At 35.1% G+C, this 19,346-nt stretch overlaps 1 protein-coding gene across 5 annotated transcripts in view; it reads right to left on the bottom strand.

Moving 5' to 3' along the window:
• Positions 1–19,346, bottom strand: part of LOC149785103 (one cut domain family member 2-like) — a 95,441-nt gene that overhangs the window by 30,288 nt on the left and 45,807 nt on the right. For all 5 annotated transcript variants that reach the window (XM_089978868.1, XM_089978864.1, XM_089978866.1 and 2 more), the window contains 2 exons: positions 15,841–15,887; positions 14,814–14,847 (listed from right to left, as the gene is read on the bottom strand). In XM_089978868.1, coding sequence (XP_089834994.1) covers positions 14,814–14,847; positions 15,841–15,887 — 81 coding nt within the window. The remainder of the gene's footprint in view (positions 1–14,813; positions 14,848–15,840; positions 15,888–19,346) is intronic.

The raw sequence follows: 19,346 nt of genomic DNA, 5'->3' as shown, positions 1-19,346 counted from the left end.
TCCAATACCTTAAAGAGACCATCTTTTTAACCATTAAATTTTCTTCTGACATTCATCTTTTATTACACACGAGTGCATCTTTGCTTTTGCTTGGAAGGGTTTGTCTTCCTGGAGATTTTAATATTTTTTAACCTTTATATTTTTACAACCTTACTTTTACTCAGAACAATCTAGCAGGATTGTGCTAATGTGCCCTTAAACCCATTATATACATACCTACCTACATGCCTTCCTACATATAAACATACATACATACATTACATACATAACATATATACATGCATGCATACATGCACACACACACACACACACACATTACAGTCTTTCTTTTCCCGTATCATTAGTGATGGCATTGTATTAATGATATTCCAGAATGCCATGTCCTCACACTGCAATAATACACAACAAACCGACTACTAAATGAAATCAGATGTAAAATCACATATATCACACCATTATTTTAGATTACATGGAGAACTTACAATCCTGCTAATAATGCTGAAGCAGGTGAAGATTCGATTTTTTTGGTATAAAAAGGCAAATAATAGGTTCCAATTTGCATAACATGACAGAACTGTGACAAAAATTTGTAAAATGAAATCTCTATTCATTGGGTATCACTCATTTTATCATGAAAACAACGCTTAAGTGTCATCAGAAAATTAGCAGTTTAAGAGGAAATCATATTCACAAAAACAGAAATAACAAATTCTCCATAAACAACACAATAAATGATGAAATATTAATGAAAATGCCTGCTCTTGACAATACTCAATGAAATAAGTGACATGTTTGTTTAAATTTGATGTTTTAATTTGGTTTTAATCATCATAAATGTGATACAACCAATCCTGTTCAAATGTGAAAAAGAGTGAAGTGCCTAAGCTGGATTTATTTTGACAATAGTTAAACTCTGAACAGCCCCTTTGACACAATGGCATGAGCTAATAGATTCCTGGTTTCCACACAATTACAATACATACAACGTGCTGACATTACAGTAACATACAGATGTTGGTCAGCCTAATTTCTTATTAAAATCACACACAACAGACAACTGTTGTTTTTGACTTGGCTTATCTGTGGATTGTTCTTCAAAATTTGTTGTGACAGAGTCAAATATAAGTTGCAAGTTCCAACAGAATGTACAGATTTTTGTTTTCTCTTTCTTTTCAGTCAATTTTTCCAGTGATCCAGATGCCATGTTACAAAAAAGTAAAACTACTATCACAGTATGTGTGGAATGTGCTTATTAGTATAAACATCATGGCACTGTGATTGGTCACTATTATATGCCATCAATGAGGAAATGCATGATGACATTTAAAATCACCATTTTCTGGACTTAAAACCAGTACCAAGATATCGCTGTGTTTGGCTCCATATATTTATTAATATAAGTTTCAAATGGTTTAGTACATCTGTTTGCTTACAACAGATGTATGTGCTTTTGATACCAAGAGGGAATCAACTCAAAATTTACTGATGAGTACCTTTGTGATTACTGCATATCAATGTTAAAAATCATGAAACAATTTTTGTTGTATCAATGAGGTTGCCAGCATCCCCACCCTCCTTTAGTAACCACCGCTATCTTAAGCTTTTGCTTGTGTGTGTGTGTGTGTGTGTGTGTGTGTGTGTGTGTGTATGTGTGTGTGTGATTTGGATTTTTAATGTAGCTTTAAAAAATTTTCAGTCATACTGCTTCTATGTCTGCAGTGTGACAATTTATAGTGATGCTTAGCACTGGAGGCATCATGTCGCAGACATATAGCATGATGTCCCACCCAGTCACATTATCCTGACACCAGGCTGACCAGTCCTAACACTAAAATCTTAATGCTGAGCGACAAGAAAGGCAGCTGTAAGTACCATTTTTTAAGTCTTTGGTATGACTTGGCTGGGGATCGAACCCATGACCTCCCGCATCCAAGGTGGATGCTCTAACCACTAGACCACCAGAGCGGTCACGCTTTTGCTTATGCTGTAGTTTATGTATATGGAAGCAGTGTTACATGGCTCCAGTGGGACCAAGGTCACTCATCTGCTGACAATTGTCCAATAGGCAAATCCAAGAGCAGCTGACCAAGAAATCTGTGTAAGTGGGGTACATTCCATACAAATTTCTTCCTATGCTGTTGAAATGCTATGAATGCAACTGTTTTACAATGTCTCAATACTGTAAAACCTGTCTTGAAATACCAGTGCTATGTGAGACCACATTCTCAATGCAAAAATGCATTATTAGCATTGTCACCTGTTATGAAATACCACCTGTCTTGAGAGACCATAATGTTTAGGCAAAAGAGGTGGTCTTTCAAGACAGGTTCTACTGTATTTTGCATCTTCATCCATATATATAGTGGCACATCTGCATCATCTGACTGATTCTGAAAGGCATTTATGCCAGGATGCTTTCTGTCACAGTTGGTCCAATTATGCTTAATGTGTTTTTTTCCTTCCTGCAAAGATGTTTAAAGGTATCTGATAGCAGCTCAATATCATCTGTATAAAACTGAAATCCATTTATGCAAGAATGCTTTCTGTCACATTTGGTCAAATTCTGTTGAACATTTTAAGAGAAGTCATTTTGGGGGTGCAATAAAATGCAAAGAAAAAAAAACCTTGCTTATTTTTTAGTAATGGCTCTTTAATTGATGTATCAGAATCAACTGTATATATTTAAGAGTCCATCAAGCTTTCTGCTGAATTATATCAAATTCTGCTGCATGTTATTTTTTATAGGCATCAAAGTTTTTCTCTTTTTTAGTACTGGCAGCCCTACGAGATTGGCGTCATTTTCATAAATTTAAAAGACCTCAATGCCAGGAGGCTTTTTAAAATGATGCACTATGGATGGAGGGCCATACTATAGGCTCATATGGCCATTTGAGCTGAGAATTCCCTGAAGAGACTGATACTATACTGGCTGGAATCCCAGACAAGTCCATTTTTTTCTTATTAATTGCTGAGAACAGAAACTTTCTCTAATGTTCTTTAGAAACTCAAACACGTTTCTCATATTTGAATTTGTCTGCACAATACCTGTCTGATTGGCACTTTGTACATTTAGGAAGAGCTAAATATCATTAATAAGTTGTATTTTTTTAGCACATCCCCACACCAATAGTCAATTTATGAGAAGTAGCCAAAACAAGACTTTCAAGATGGCCCCAGTGCTGACAAATCAACATCATTTTCATTATGGCTATCCCATTCAGAATGTGTAGCGATAATAACATTTTTAAGATTGAAATCACAGTAACGGCATCATTTTCATTTAGAACCAATTTGTCCTCATGAGAAGTCTTTTTTAAAAAAAAAAAAAATTCAGTATGACCATCCATTTAGAAGAGTAGCAGCAATATTTGTTTCATGGCAGCCATGTCAGACTGGTACCATTTTCTTCCGAGACAAACTAGACATCATATGATTTATTTAAAAAAATTCCAATGTCAATATGACCATCAATTCAGAATGAATAGTGACAAGATTTTTAAGATATCTTTGGGTATGCCTGACTAGCACCATTTTCATTTAGCACCAACTAGATGTCACAAGTCTTGTTGAGAAAACCCAAATCAATGCAACCATTGGTTTAAGAGATGTACAGATAGCAAAATTCAAAGCTGGATGCCAAATTTGGCATACGGCCTGCAGGGCACAATTTTCATTTAGGACCAACTAGAGGTTATAAGGTCTTTTCAAGAAAACTCAGTGACAATATAACCATCTATTCAGGTCAGTATTAATCAAGTTTATGGAAATTTCTTCGAAATTGTCAAAGAATGGCTCTTTTTGTAACTTATGTGCAATACTGATGCACAAATGATGAAATAAGTAATATTCAGATTTGGTGATGTCACCAAAATTCTCCTATTAACTCATTCGGCCCCAGAGGTTTTTGTCGTTTTTGCCTGAAATGTGCGTAGGAAAGACATTTGGGGGGCTATTTCTGAATACATCATATTTCAACAGATTTTCCATGAGACTAATGCCTTGTTTTATTAGAAACATCATTTTCCATTGGTTATTTTGCTTGTGCATGAGCAGAATGGTAAAAGTTGGATTTTTGTTTTGGCTTAATGGACCCATCATTTTCGTATGGAGACCGCTCTTTATTCCAAATGCTCACCATATCCTAGTTTGTGCAATGGATCACCTGTCTGTGTGCAGTTCAGACCGGTCTGCCTTAGATCTGAGGGCAAAAGGTCTAAAATCGGGACACAAAATCGCATTCTGACCACGCGCAAATTTTGGGTGGAAGAAAAAACGGGTCCAAAATATGAGGTTTTTACCTCTGTCTTTTGTAGTGCAACAAGAACTTCCAGATTATTTGGTATCATTTTAGTGCTATATCAGTCTGCTTTTTTGTAATACCACCCACGCTGGTGTATCTTAAATGACCTTGATGCTGCAGAGCTCGGAAATAGGGTACAGCCTCATCACGCCTACAGATGGGATCAGGGCCAAATCGGTTAATAATATGATGTCAGATCAGTATCATTTCACTTAGGCACAATTAGAGATCAAATGAACTCCCAGATAAGGCAAACTTTACAAGATGGCCACTGTGGCAAGATTGTCACTTAGGACCAACCAGGTTTATAGTCTTTTGTGAAAACCTCATGTTCTTACAATAATCCATTCAGAAGTAGTATATTTTCAAGAAGGTTGCCATGACAATCATCCTGGTCAGTGCTTTCACTTGGGACCAAAATAGACCCTGGGATGAAGAAGTGCATGTAGCTTTCATGGTAATCATTGCTGAAGTTTAGGAATAGTGATGAGAAATTTGTGCTAATGAATGCCAGATGGCTGGTGGTCAGAATTGAGGCTATGACATGAGCACTTCCGATCTATGACCTATGGAGCTAAAACTGAAACCAGTTTTCTTGCAAACTGACATGTTATCCCAAAACTGTCCCTGTTACCACAATGTAAACAAACTCACTAGCCTATGCCACAAGCAAGCACAATACAAGAAAACTTGCCAGTAAATTCACATGGGTCATTGGTCCTTCCCATGTTCTTCCTCCACCAAATATTCTGGCTGCCAATGTATAGCTATCATGTGCTGAAAAATGGCATTAAACCCCCCCAATCCCCAACCTCTACTGGCCGAGATTTAAGTCTAATGCTGAAAAGTCTAAAGTGACTTAACTGCCATGACACAGGAGAGTATGACCGAGAAAAGAACATAAGGGTTCTGACTAACATCGTTTCTTGCCTTTAACGCATTAACCCCTGGAGGTTTTTTTCATTTTTGCCTGAAAATCGAGTAGGAAACAAGTTATGAAAGCTATTTCTGAATAGATCCGAAAACACCAAATCCCCGGTGATCTTTCAATAACATACTGCCTAGTTGTGTTAGAAACATTGTTTTTCATTGGCTATTTGACTTGCGCATGAGCGGAAGGGTAAAAGTTGGAGTTCTTTTTTTTCTTTCTTTTTTTTGGTGCTAAACAGAGCCATTATTTTTGTATGGAGACCACTCTTTATTCCTAATGCCCATCTTGTCCTACTTTTTGCAAAGGCTCATCTGTCTGTTTGCAGTTCACACCGGTTTGCCTTAGATCCGAGACCCAAAAGTCTAAAATCCAGACACAAAAACGAATTCCGACCACAGGCGAATTGTGGGTAGAAAAATGTCAGGTCCAAAAAATGAGGTTATTTTATCTGTATTCTGTAGTGCAACTAGGTATTTCAGATTATTTGATATCACTGTAGAGCTACATCTGTCTACCTTTCTATAATACCACCCATGTTAGTGTATCATGCATGACCATGATGCTACAGAGCTTGGCAGTAGGCTACTACCTCCTGCCCCATTAAGTCGTCGCTAGTAGTTAATGTGTTAAAACTTGATATGGTATGTACAGCATATTGACTTTCAAAGCACACAAAGAAAAATGGGGCAGAAATTATGGATTCTGTAATTTTAGGTGAACAAAATTTATGCCAGCAAAATTACAAAATCACAAAATTAAATGCAAACCTACAAGTCCATTAAAATTTAAGATGAAATTTTCTAGTTGGCAATTATGTACTATAATGTACACCTGTGTACATGCATATACCTTCCCAGAGACAACAAGGTGTTTCTTCAGAGGTATATCTTCAGGTTTCCAGCTGTGAGCAACTTAGCCTCTTTTTATCTGTACTATGTTTGACAGTTTGTTGACAGACAACCCTACAAAACTCTACCATGAGGTTTGAGTGAAAACTAGGCAACGGCACTGCCCAAAGGATTTTGACACTGTGGCATTTAGAAACACAGCGTACCTCTTCCTTTCAGCTTACTTTGGCTCTACTGTAGTTATGGATCGTGCCTATGTAAGATTGTCCTACAGTGTTCTCTGTCTTGAGAGCCCCACCCTCCTCCTGATCAGAGGCCACCTTGCCCAACACCAAAACAGTATATAATTTACCATTTTGTTCTTTTCAAAAGTGGCCACCCCTTGTATAAGGCCTGCTTTTCTGAGCAAAGGGATGGTATCATTAAGGGCCCCCCGCCCCTGTATTTATTTCATATTGAGAGATATCATATTAGATGTAATGCACACACAGTACACTTATGAAATTACTCTGCATGTGTTTCATGAAGTTTAAGCTCCTCATGAACTTACACCATAAATATCATAAGCAATATTATCTCACTGAATAAAGCATGATCTATAAAGCCTACAATTCATTTTCAGACCGATATGACTCATGAGAATAAACAGTAATAGAATTACAGACACGCACAGTGGTTCCAAGCCATTAATGATGTTCTAGGTAGGTTTTAGCGGCCGCTTCTCTCCAACAAGGCATCCTGGGACCAAGAAATGTGCAGTCAGTTGGGAGAATTTTTGTGTGCTTTGACCAAAAAGCCAAGTGTGATTATTAAGGCATGTATAAATATTATATCTCATACGGTATATACCACAGGCATATATAGGTTATCTGGATAGTTCTTGAATCAGCAAGACATTGTACCATATTAATTCCCCTGCTATGCAGAATTCTTTCTTTAATCCCGACTCAAGTTAATTCAGCAGCCTGTTGTATAATTCTAATTCTTCTCTTCAAAAAGGATTGTTAAGAGGTCAGTGTTACGAATGGTAGGCCTACTGTCAGGATAATGTGATTGGGTGGGACATTACGCTACATGTCTGCGGTATGATGCCCCAGTGCAAGACATCACTATAAAGTGCCACACTGCAGACATCGTAGTGAAAAATGAAAAATTGTTAAAGCTACATTAAAAGTCCAAATCACACACATACACTCAAAAGGGAATGTTTTTTTAAAAATTTATTATTTTGTCACAAGTAGTGAGCATGTACAAAAAGAATTTTTATTATAGTGTCCAAAACCAGGAATGGGGATCTTCCATGGTAGAAATAAATGGATACATGCTTGCAGAAAAAATGGAAATGAAACCACAATGAGATAAGTAAATACCTGTTCAGAGAATTCCTCGTTAGGACTCCAAAAATTACTTTGATCATTAATTCATTATATCCATATTACCCAGTATCATCTAGACCTATAGCACTTAAGCAGGTAGGACAATTCACTATGCTCTTACTGTAAACTCATATCCTGGAGTATATAATAAACTGTACAATATGTAAAAAATGATATGTCAAGATTTAATTTGCCACCAACTTCTTTCATATGATAATAATGTAATGGGCAGGTAGTGTAACTACTTACATTTTCAGTAAATGAAGTTTACTGAGTGCAAAGCTCTCAGTATTAAAACAGGTGAGTGCTGTCAACATTTATGGACATTTTCTACTAAATTCTTATTAATACCTACTGACACTGTTATCCAATGCCAAGCAACGGATGTTATGATTCCGATTTATATTTCACGCCAGCATATAAACTGATCATATAAGGACCTTTAAACTGTTCAATTATTTTTATTTCATGAATCAATGATGTAACTCTTTTCATCTCTAATAGTATTATTTTTACAAGTCAGGTTAATCTTCAGTGTGTTTGTGTGTGATATTTGGATTTTTAATGCAGCTTTAAAAAAATTTCAGTAATATCACTGACAATCTTCAGTGTGGCAGTTTATAGTGATGAATAGCACTGAGGCATCATGCCTCAGACACTTTACATATGTCACACCCAGTCACATTATCCTGACACAGAATGACCAGTCCCAACACCAACCAATTCAAGCTGAGTACCAAATGAGGCAGATGCTGGTACCATTTTTTGTAAGACTTTGGTATGACTCAGCTGGAGTTTGAACCTGCAGCCCCACCACATCCCAAGTGGACACTAACCACTAGGGCACCTTAGCGGTGGACCAAGTTTCAGTAAGGTGTAGCAAGATATCTAGTACTGCTAATGTTGACTTGGAAAACATGCATTTATCAAATTCAGAAGTGTGTCTGAGACAGATGAAGTGAATACAAACAAGTTCAACTAAAATGTTTGTAAAGTAGACTGGGACCTTAATTAAATCCATTAATGTTTTAGAAACTGCAGTTCAAACTCCATGTAGCTAAAAGGCTTCCAACTATATCTCTCAACTTGATGTAATCTTTTGGTGGTTTTTTTTTTTTTCAATTCCACATGGCAATGGCAGTAATCTCTCCCACCATGAGATGCATGAATCAACACTTTATAATATCCAATGAAAGCAAATGCTGCATTTCTTCTCCAAGAATCTGAATATTCTTTTTTTTTTTAATACTTCTGTGGAAAATTTTTAAGATCCTTACTTTTCTTTTTGTCTTCGATGTGTTTTCATTTCATTCAGAAATAACTAGACATCATAAGAAGCATTTTAGTGAAAACCAAAAAGTTGTTATGAAAATCCATTCAAGTTGTTGTTATTATAGGGTTTAATGCCATTTTCAACACAAGATAGGCTATACATGGTGGCCAGTATAAATAGTGGAGGAAGAACCTGGGAAGACCCCAGAAAGAACCACTGACCCACAAGAAGCTACTGGCAAGCTTTCTCACGTACCCACATATATTGCCAGTAGCTTCTTGTGGGTCAGTGATTTTTTTGGGGGTTTTCATGGGCTCCACCATTTATACTGGCCACCATGTATAGTCTATCCTGTGCTGAAATGGTGTTAAACCCTACAACAACAACAACTTCATAAGGGAACCCAAAAGACCTCTTTGAGATTAGGTCTAAATCTGTCTGGACCTTTATTCTCAGTATCTGCCCCCCAAAAAGTATAGTAATTTACTGAGTGGTCAACAAGGTAACAGTGACTGTACTCCCATAGCAGTAGCAATAAGAAAATGACGTCCTGTATTTATATCTTATTTTCAGTTGGCCAGTGAGAAGGTAGTATTCCATTCAGTGCGTTGTTCTTGCATATTAAGCAGGCATGATCAGGGCTATGTCGAGCGGTAGTGTGGGAAAATGATTTGGCATTCCTTAAAGGTATGATATTAAGTCAAACTTTTGATAGGGATATGCCTGAGCAAAATATCGGTATCAAATATATTAAGCTACACAAAGCGTAGCTTGAAATATCAGCGCTTACTCTTAAATAGGTCACGTGAGCAAGGAGACAAGTGTCCTCCCTTGTAGTTATTATATAGTACATGTAGGACAGGTCAATTATAAGTAACATAGGAGCCAATGTGCTTGGTCTATGCTGAGGGTTCTCCACTTTAATGATGCATTCCCTCTCCCAAGATGGTCATAATGAACCAGACACATGCTATGTCCATTTCCAAGACTGATTGAACTCAAGTTAAGCTGTTAACTCCACATGCATGGAGGCTGAGTTCAAAGAAAATCATAATGTTCCATAACAACTTCTTTCCTGTAAAACATGCTGGATTTAGATGTGTGGATATTTTCAGGGGATCTAACTATGTCTAAAAACATGCATGCCAATTATTTTTGCTTTGAGTGACTTGTATCATCATGGTTACAAGGTTTGTCCCAAAAAAAGGGTCCCAGTTCAAATGGTAAAACTAAATTTTTAAAAAAAGTCCACAATGGCCTAAAAATCTAATCAGGTCATCTGCATATTAACACAAATACACCTGCACAATTTCATTTTTCTATCACAAATGATTGCTCATTTGTGCCTACAAAGATTTTGTAAAAAAATATCCAAGACCAAAAAGTTAAAAATCGGTAAACAATTTTTAAAAAAAATATGTTATAATGGCCTGAAAATATGTCAACTACAAAGTCACAAAAATATGCATGCCAAATTTTATGTGCCTACAGAAAGTAATTTTTGCTTAAATGTGCTTACATTCCAAATAAATTGTAAAGGTCTGTAAATATTGATAAAAACAAATTTCAGTCACCACAGCCTAAATGGGTCATAAGAACAGACAATGGGTTTCTATAATACAAAATCTGTCCTGTTTTGGCTCATAGTTTTTGAGCTATCTGACTTGCAAGAAGAAAAGAAAGCATAAAACCAATTTCTCATTATTGGGGTTGGGGTGTAGAGGAAGGGGAAGGAATGAAGCTAGAGACATCTTTAAATCTTTTACTCTGTGCCTATGTGCTTGTCAATTACCATGTACCTGTATTTGATCTAGTGATTAAGGTGAATCATTTTCTACCTCACTCAAGGAGAGAAAAACAGCATAATGTTTATAATCCGCTTCCCTGAAGCTAGCCCTTCATTACAATGACAGACACCAAGTACTATAAGGCCTTACTGAGTAATACAGAAAGAAATAATGAGGCAGTCTGGGACTCTGCAGTGTCAAACTTGATGTGCAGAGGAAGATGAATGGTCAGTTGCCATGGCAACCATATCCAGTCATGTTTAGCAAAATAGTCTTAATTTTCGAATTTTGACCACAGGCAAGAATTGATGGGTTTGGGTTCCTCTATGAACATGCTTTTCAGTTGGCTATTTAGCATTGGTCATTAAATGAAATTTATTGTAATCATTCTGAAGTACACAAAATCATACCAAGTTAAGGACCTTAGCAACTGATCTAATCTGATAATGCTGTAAGAAAATGAGGAATTGTAAATCAATTGAAACGAGTGCCAACTACTGGATGGAATGAATGGGAACAACAGCATGGATTTAAAGAAAATTCTGATTTTTTTTTTAAAGAATGCCTAAAACATGCAAGGTACACACCCTGCCCTTTTTCTAAGAAATTTATCAAAACCTCATTCACAGCATTGACAACGTATTTCATTGCCGACTTTTTATTTTTTATTGTACTTTCTCTAAATCAACTGAGCTATGTGAAGTCCATGTATATCATGAAGTGGTATTTCACTTGTTTATTTTCAAGAGTAAACTGAAAATTTAGGTCAGAAAAAAAAAAACGAAAAATACAAGTTCCTGGTTTCAAGCTAAAAAAGATTAAAACATACCCCTCCCCTTCCATTTACCAAATGTGAATTCTGGTTGCATGACCAAATTTTATTCCTTCGAGAAAAGACTTTGTCAGTATTACTTAACATGACAATGTTATTTGCTCAATCACTAATGTCTGATACAACTTTGCTGTAAATATGAAATTGACCCCAATTAGTGACTAACATGCAATGGTTGGGATTACTGAATCATGCTCAAGTCTATGTCCATCAAATCCTTAACATCACTATGGGAGAAATATAAGCATCTTCATGAGCTAGTTATTTAATTACTGTAACCTAAAATTGAAATGAGATCCAGTTTGCTCAAAATGTTCAGCAAATCCAAAATGCATTGTTTTATATCCCCCCTTTTTTTAAAAAAGTAAGAATTTTTGGATTCAGCTGAAGAAAACAATTGGGCTGATTGGGAGACTAGAAAAAAACCCACCTATTTTTCTTTAAGTGTCAATCTAATCAGTATTATTACACAAAAAAATGTTCAAAAATGAAAGCCCTGATTAGTTCTAAGAATAAAAATGTTCACCTCCCTCCAATTCCCACTAAAGTAAATACGTGTATTATGCGAAAAAGTTCTTACTGTGACTCTTCTTTATCTAAATAAAACAAGCTACCAAGAAAATAAGCAACACAACAGTTAAATAGAACTTGCTTAATAACATCAGATTTTCGAAAATAACAGAACACAAAAATAATCTCATTTGTTCATAATAATAAGACCTATGTGATGGGGATTCTGAACTGAGGATTTACTTTTTTCCTTTGGTATACATTTAGATCTGAATGTCTGAAACACTATTATCTAAAATAGGCACTTACCATCTATACTTGCTTATAAGTTGAGTCAAACTGCAAGCAACAAAGATCCTAATCTAACCTAGCATAATGCACCTGCAGATTAGGGTCTGAATTATTTCTTCCATTGATTACTGCCAGCATATGACTGCAGTCTGCAGTTGGACTTGTCTTATAAGCAAGTACAGACACTAATGCATACAAACCACCTGAATAATGTCACTTTAAGCAATTACTTGCTGCAAAATAAAAATGAAAAGGATTTAAACATGACTGCTTTGAAGTTTTTCTCATATTAAATTAGCAGAAACACTGATACAGGCTTTGTCATTTATGACTCTTTTGCCACAAGTAAAATACCCATAAAATATTCTGGCTTATGAAAGCAGACAGTTATAGCTAATGGTTAAGTTGACATATTCAAATTTATATCTACATTAAAATAACTAAATGGAAATGTATTCTCACAAAACTAATTTTGAAAAAATTGAAAAGAAAGGTACACTTCTACCTTTCTAATTAAGGGGGTGGGTGAGATTTAAAAAAATACTAGACCTCTTTTACTATACACATAATTAATCAAGTGATGCACAATGAGACATGACAGTTAAAATAATATAAATTCTTTTTTTATGACTGAATACATTAAGAACTGAATACAATTTAACTGTGATTTCCAAAAGACAAATCATCAATTTTTCTACATGCTACCAATACAGTGGTTTCTTTCTTACAAGGCTAGTAGTAAGAATGTAGACTTCTGTAAAATCTGTAGCATTCTGTAACTTTATTTGGCTATAAGTTCAAATCAAAGAACTGTCAGGTTCTTCTTTTAATTTGCAATCCTTTCCTTGTTGGCTAAATATGTATCATAGTTGGATGTTTTTAGCTTGAACTACAGTTTTGCACTCACAGAATTAGAAGAATACGAAGCCTGAAAAAGACACGGGTACTTGAATTTTATAAATGCACCACTAATATAAACGACAAAGAGATGATAACAAACACTGTCTTGGTCTGCCACTAGACTGGTTCCAACTCATATTTTCACAGACCGAGTTCCGCATAAATGTACAAATGAAGCAATCTAGAGGAAATCAGAAGGAATTATTCAAGGGATGATGTTAGACAAACATTTAAAATTTAGAGGCCTTGTTTAGCCATGCACATGAAAGAGCATCTCTCAACATGGTTCTTGTTGACAATACTAGTTCCACATCAAACATTTCTGTATTGATAAGTTATTCCTTGAAAGAAAAAAAAAGTTGATATCCTGTGACACTGGGTGATGTTAAATTCTAGACTCGGCTAATAAAAAAACAGGCTTTATGTTTGCACATGGATGAATCAGCTTGGAGCATAGATGATAAAAACGTTTTTTTTATTTTTTTATTTTACCTCGAAAAACGCGTTTTTTTGCGTTTTTTATATTTGGTACTTCCATTTCTTTTTTTTTTTATCATCGGCCATACAGGCGGTCCTCTGTCATACTCTAGATAACAAATATCGATCAATAATGAATCTATGATGCTAGCCTACGATACTTTACGTAAACATGCTACAACATAGTGCTGATATTTGGTAGTGTAGGCCAGGCGTGTATACATTGGAAGGTGACGCTGTGTTTAACCTTTTGCAGTCCCTTTCTTGGAATGTTTCGCATGCTATAAAGTCCAATTTTTGTAGTTTTTTGAGTATTTTCTAGTCATCAGATTAGGATAAATATCTTTCACAAAATAGCAATTATAGACTGAAATTGACTGTAGTGCGAGATGTTGTGTTTGTGCATGCAAATCTTCACCCAAAGGAAAAGCTGGACAATATAAATTATATGGAGGAAACCATAAAGTGGTCAGATCAGTCAGATGGTGATAACAACATTGAGTGAAAAAAGATTCAATGTTGTCTGGACTACGGTTTAAAACTTTTGACATTTTTTCACATTTGTATCACTGAAACTTTAAAACTGCTATGTAGCATGTAAATAAGTAAAATATTGATTTTTGTGTTGCCTAAAAACTACTGGAACGTTTTTTTTCGTTTTTTATTTATTGAGAAAAAATGCGTTTTTTAAACGTTTTTTATTTTAACGTTTTTAACATCTATGGCTTGGAAATTATTTTCTTTCAAATTTAACACAACTGATGTTTATTGCATTGTACATGAAAACCATTATCTCCAACCGTTACAGTACTCCCTCACTATAATGCTGTCCATGGGAGCCATTGACTCTACTATCTCACTATGAGGCCACTTTATAATGATGTACGTGACGCGTATGATTTTACAAATTAATGAAAATGGATTCCTAACCATACCCACCTTAGAACAGTAACTATGTTATAATGACAGGCATTATAGTAAGGGTGTGCTGTACAACCAACGAAATACCATTTCAATGAGTAAATACAAAACTGATAAAAAAATCTTTTCACACAGAAGTATGAAAACTATCTACCACATGCTTATAGTCAAAAGCTAGAACAGAGGTGAACTATGTGAATACAAGAAAACTACTGCTATTCATGCAATCCGACCATTCATTCAACAGGAAATGTTAGTAATACTAAAAGAGTCAGTAGAAACAATACTGGGACAATGCAGCAACATGAATATGACATTAGGACAGATGACGATTAAGAGGAGAAAGAGAATGAAACAAGGCACATACTTTTTTCGTTCCTGGCCCTCCCTGCCTGGACAATCTGAAACGACCCAAGGTATAATCGTTAAAAAAAAATGCCAGGATATGAATGTTATTTTCTCAAAAAGTGGTAAATGGGTTAGTTCTTCTAAGAATTGTTCATGAGCCAACTAGTAGCAATAATCCAAAATATTTCTGGATGTTATGCACAGAATGCAAATCACCATACAAGTTTTCTGAAAATTTTCATTAACTGACTGCACAATATTTAAAGGCACATCAGCAAAACTATGGCCTACTGAAGAGCATTATTTTTACTGATTTACATCCATAATCTGTTAATCCTACTGAGGAAATTTAAGCACAAGGAACTTTTCATCTACATACTTCATTTATATGGAATATGAATTCATTTTCTCCCTCCTCTCAAATGAATGAATGAAGGAATGGATGACTGAATGAATAACTTGAACTACTTGGTCACATGATCAAAATTCCATCCAATCAAATATGTCACAAGGTTTTTCTAAATGAGCTAAAGAAAGGAAGAGGAGGAGGATGACAATGACAAAGTTGACAATGATAGTGACAATGATAATGATGATGAATTAAAGCCAAGAATGGATTCAGGCTAACAGGTAGTCCACTTGTTTTTTTCCCCAAAATTTTAACACAAGGTTTTAACTTAGACAAGAAAACTTTTATCTTCCTTGCCAATAAATATATAAACCAAAATAAAAATGCACATACTTTCATCACTTTTATTTTTCTTCAGAAAAATGTAAGGGGGTCTGGGACAAAATAATCCATCCCACAGAAATTTTTTCTTTAAAACTGTGGATAAAGGGTTTTTTTTTTACCATTCAAAAGTCCATGAATAAACATAATTTTTGCTACAGAAATTCAGTAAAGTTATCAATATTTTTGTCATGAGCATTTTTCCATTCAAAGGATTTCTTCAAACATCTATATGAAATTTTTATACAAATTTCTCCCTTAACTTGTACAAAAATATTATATATTTTTAGACTTTTATCGCAAAAATCATGCCTACCTCAGGACAAGCTGAATGGTCTCCTATCCCACTGTCAGTCGAATAATCTGTAAAAACAAGCTAACACTTGAAAACAAGTCCTATAATGGATGAAATCATTAAAAACAAGATGGAAATATAAAAGGGTTTTGTGGAATGTCGCTCCACCTAAAAAATACATAATGATGATCTATTTATTCTATGGCTTTCCAAACTTTTAACAATTTTGTTTAAACATACAAATCATATACCATACACATTGGGTCCAACTGCAAAATATAATGACCCTGACTCGCAGTCAATGAATGTACTGGCAGATCAGGGTCTATGCTTGTTCTACTGATTACTCCTAACTGCATAGACCCAGACCTATGGGCGCATTATTTGAAGGCAGATCTGAGTCTGTGCAGTTTGCAGTTGGACTTGACTTATCAGCAAGTATATGCAGTAAGATTGTTGATGAGGTTGACATCTATGCCAGAGAAGTGATACCTATGTCCGAGAGCTGCTAAGGCAAGTGAAACAAAAATACTGTTCAATTAAACATTATTGCAATTAAAGGTTTTGCCTATGCCTACTGCAGACACCAAATCAGAATTTTTTTAACGATTTAGGTTCTAAATGAATTGTTTATTACCAGGTATACATTAAAACCTAGCCTGAAAGACCACTTGTACAAGACCACCCATTTAGCCAAACTAGGTTATTTATGCATGGTTTAATTTGTTGTAACGTGATGACCTGTTCTGAAAGAACACCATTCTTTAGAGACCATTTTGAGGCAGAAAGTGTGGTCTGTCAAGATGGGTTTTATTGAAGTACCACACATACTCGCTTATAAGTCAGTGAACAAAGATTCTGATCTACCATACCATAATGTGCCTGCAGATCAGGGTGTCTGTTGTTTCTTGTTTCTTCTACTCATTACTCCTAACAAAATGCACAGATTCAGATCTAAGAAATCTTAGGACGAGATTCTTTATGGCTAACGTATGAAATATTCCATGTTTATTTTTTTCAAAGTGTATATGTAGGTCCTTAAAAGTTCTGCTAGTAATTTTGAATGAGTATAATTCTAAATCAAGTATTCTGGATAACTGAAATTTTAAGAAAATAACAAAATTCATGACACTTACTATGATAATTAGATAGTAAATAAATTTGACAATGTGTAACATAAAACTGGTGCAAAATGTCCACTCAATGACCCCTTTCTGAAACATTTAAAAACCAATACTTTATCTGGAACTGATGGAAAAGTTGACCCCCCCCCATATTACCAATCTAGGATAATCAATAATGTCACATGTCACAGCAGAAGAAAAAAAAAGAAGAAAACAAAATGCAAGTGTTCAATTTTCTCAACAATCAGTACTCCTTGTAACACTGTGCTGAGATGTTCTGAACAACCAACTTGCTAATCTTCTTAACATCTGATCTAGATCCAGTATTCACAGCAATCAATGGAGTCAATAAATACTGAAAGGTAACCTGATGTTTAATAGGTCAATTCCCATGTCCAGATCTGCAGGTTCATCTTCCATTTAATAAAAAGACAGAATGACAAAGGAATCTGACACAAAAGACTATCCTAATATCCATTCTCATGTACCTTAAGAATTTTTAACATCTGATCAATTTAACAGCAACAGGCCTCAAATGTTTTCAAAATTGTACACAGCATGATAAAAGAACATGTCACTAGTTTCTTGTTATTTAACTTAAAAAATTTCCTAGTCCTAACTTGTCAGGAAAATCAGACAAAAATTGGGGAGTGAAAATTTTCAGTGGTTTAGTGAATGCTTGCAGAATCGGTTGAGTGCCAATTCAGGGATGACCACTATTTCACTTTAATGAAATGAATGTTCGGTTCAGAATATTATCAACTTTTGTTTATTGAGAGTCTATACTTTCTACCAGAAGCTTGTTTCCTATTTGGTTTGATCAAGTTCATACAAATGCTTTGCTTTCTCTTCATTACTGATAAATAATTACCACTGTACTTGTCACTGGTGTTAGAAGGATCAAAGATAAAGTTTTGGAAAACATCCTTTCACACAAATGACTATTATTTCACTAATATAAATTTTGCTTTTCAATAATAATTAGCCGAGTACAAGTTTATTCTGGGCAAGCGGAATTTTTATAGCTTTTTGACCCCTCATGTTACATTAATGTAATGTCCTTCTGCTAGTGTGTATGTAGTACATCTGTCTTGTGTCTTCTTCTTATGTGAAGTACATGAGCTGTATGTATTTTAACAGAGATACTTTTGTCTGAATATTCAGACACACATAGTAAATGACATACCTTATATAAAAGGTTAGATGCATTTTTCCACACTTTATACTTAAATTTCCAGCCCCATAAAGATAAATATAACCTTTCAATTAATAAGGCAAAATACTGATTAATTCAGTGGTCCCCAATACCATGGTTGCAATGGGTGGCCAGGATATTTGTTTAGTGTGGCAAAACTTATAAAAATGTGCAAACAAGGTCTTGAGACTCAGAAAGAACACTTTTTTTTTGTTGTGGCCTAAAAAAGATTGGGAACCATTTGCTTAATTCCATGCATTAAGCTAAGAAGAATCTGAGTCCCTCCCAACTCCATAACTAATCAGATTTTTATTTCACAGTTTCTGACAAAAGTAATTTTTTTTAAAATAGTGCTTCCCATAAAATCCCTTTATGGTCCTCACTACATATACATCCAGCTACAATATAGTCTATTTTGAATAAAGAAATGCCGAAAGCCAGCAAATAATGATCGTCTTTAGTATACAAAAGTTGTCATTCTCCCTACATGGGCCCCACAAACAATAATGAACATGCAATTTTCAATATGGTCTACCTTGAGGAAATTGTGAAAAGCTGGAAACAGGTTTCTGAAAGGCAACAAAGCACAGGTAATTGCCAGTACAACACTGGTTCCAAGATCCTAACTACAAGATTAGCAGCAGCAGCAAGCTTGTAAACCACCAGATGCAGATTGCTTGTCTTAACTTGTTTGTCAAGCACATTTCATGTCATGGAAACAAGGGAAACAGCAGACTACTTCACATGATAGGAGGAGAAATTATGGGACCATGCTGTTTAAATCCAGGCTGGAGAACTTCTAAAATGATCTACATGTCTAGAATGAGAGTATGCATAAAACTGTAATAATATGTTGCATTTTCTCAATCATGCTGGCTAGAAGTTTGGATAAACAACCAAATATGACTTGCACAGCAAATTTTCAAGCTTGCTGAAGGGCAAATTTTTCAGGCATATTGTTAATCTCCTGAAACAAAGAATGTACTAAAAACATCATTGTATCATTACACACTAGCATCTGTGTAGTTATTTCACTAATAGGCAATTATTTCACTATTTTTACTTTTATCAAGAAATATTCAAACTTCCCATTATGGGCATTAGAAAATTAGAAAAGTTTAAATCTAAAGCAGAGGAAATGGAGCCCCTTTACAGATCAAGTGTATCTGTGCTACTTACATATTATTCAATTAACTCCCTTGTATGGT

The sequence above is a fragment of the Sinohyriopsis cumingii genome, chromosome 13, assembly GCF_028554795.1.
Source record: "Sinohyriopsis cumingii isolate HCF-2022 chromosome 13, ASM2855479v2, whole genome shotgun sequence".
Taxonomy (NCBI): Eukaryota; Metazoa; Mollusca; class Bivalvia; order Unionida; family Unionidae; genus Sinohyriopsis; species Sinohyriopsis cumingii.
Note: the sequence above shows the minus strand (reverse complement) of the source record. Positions and strands in the feature narration are given on the sequence as shown.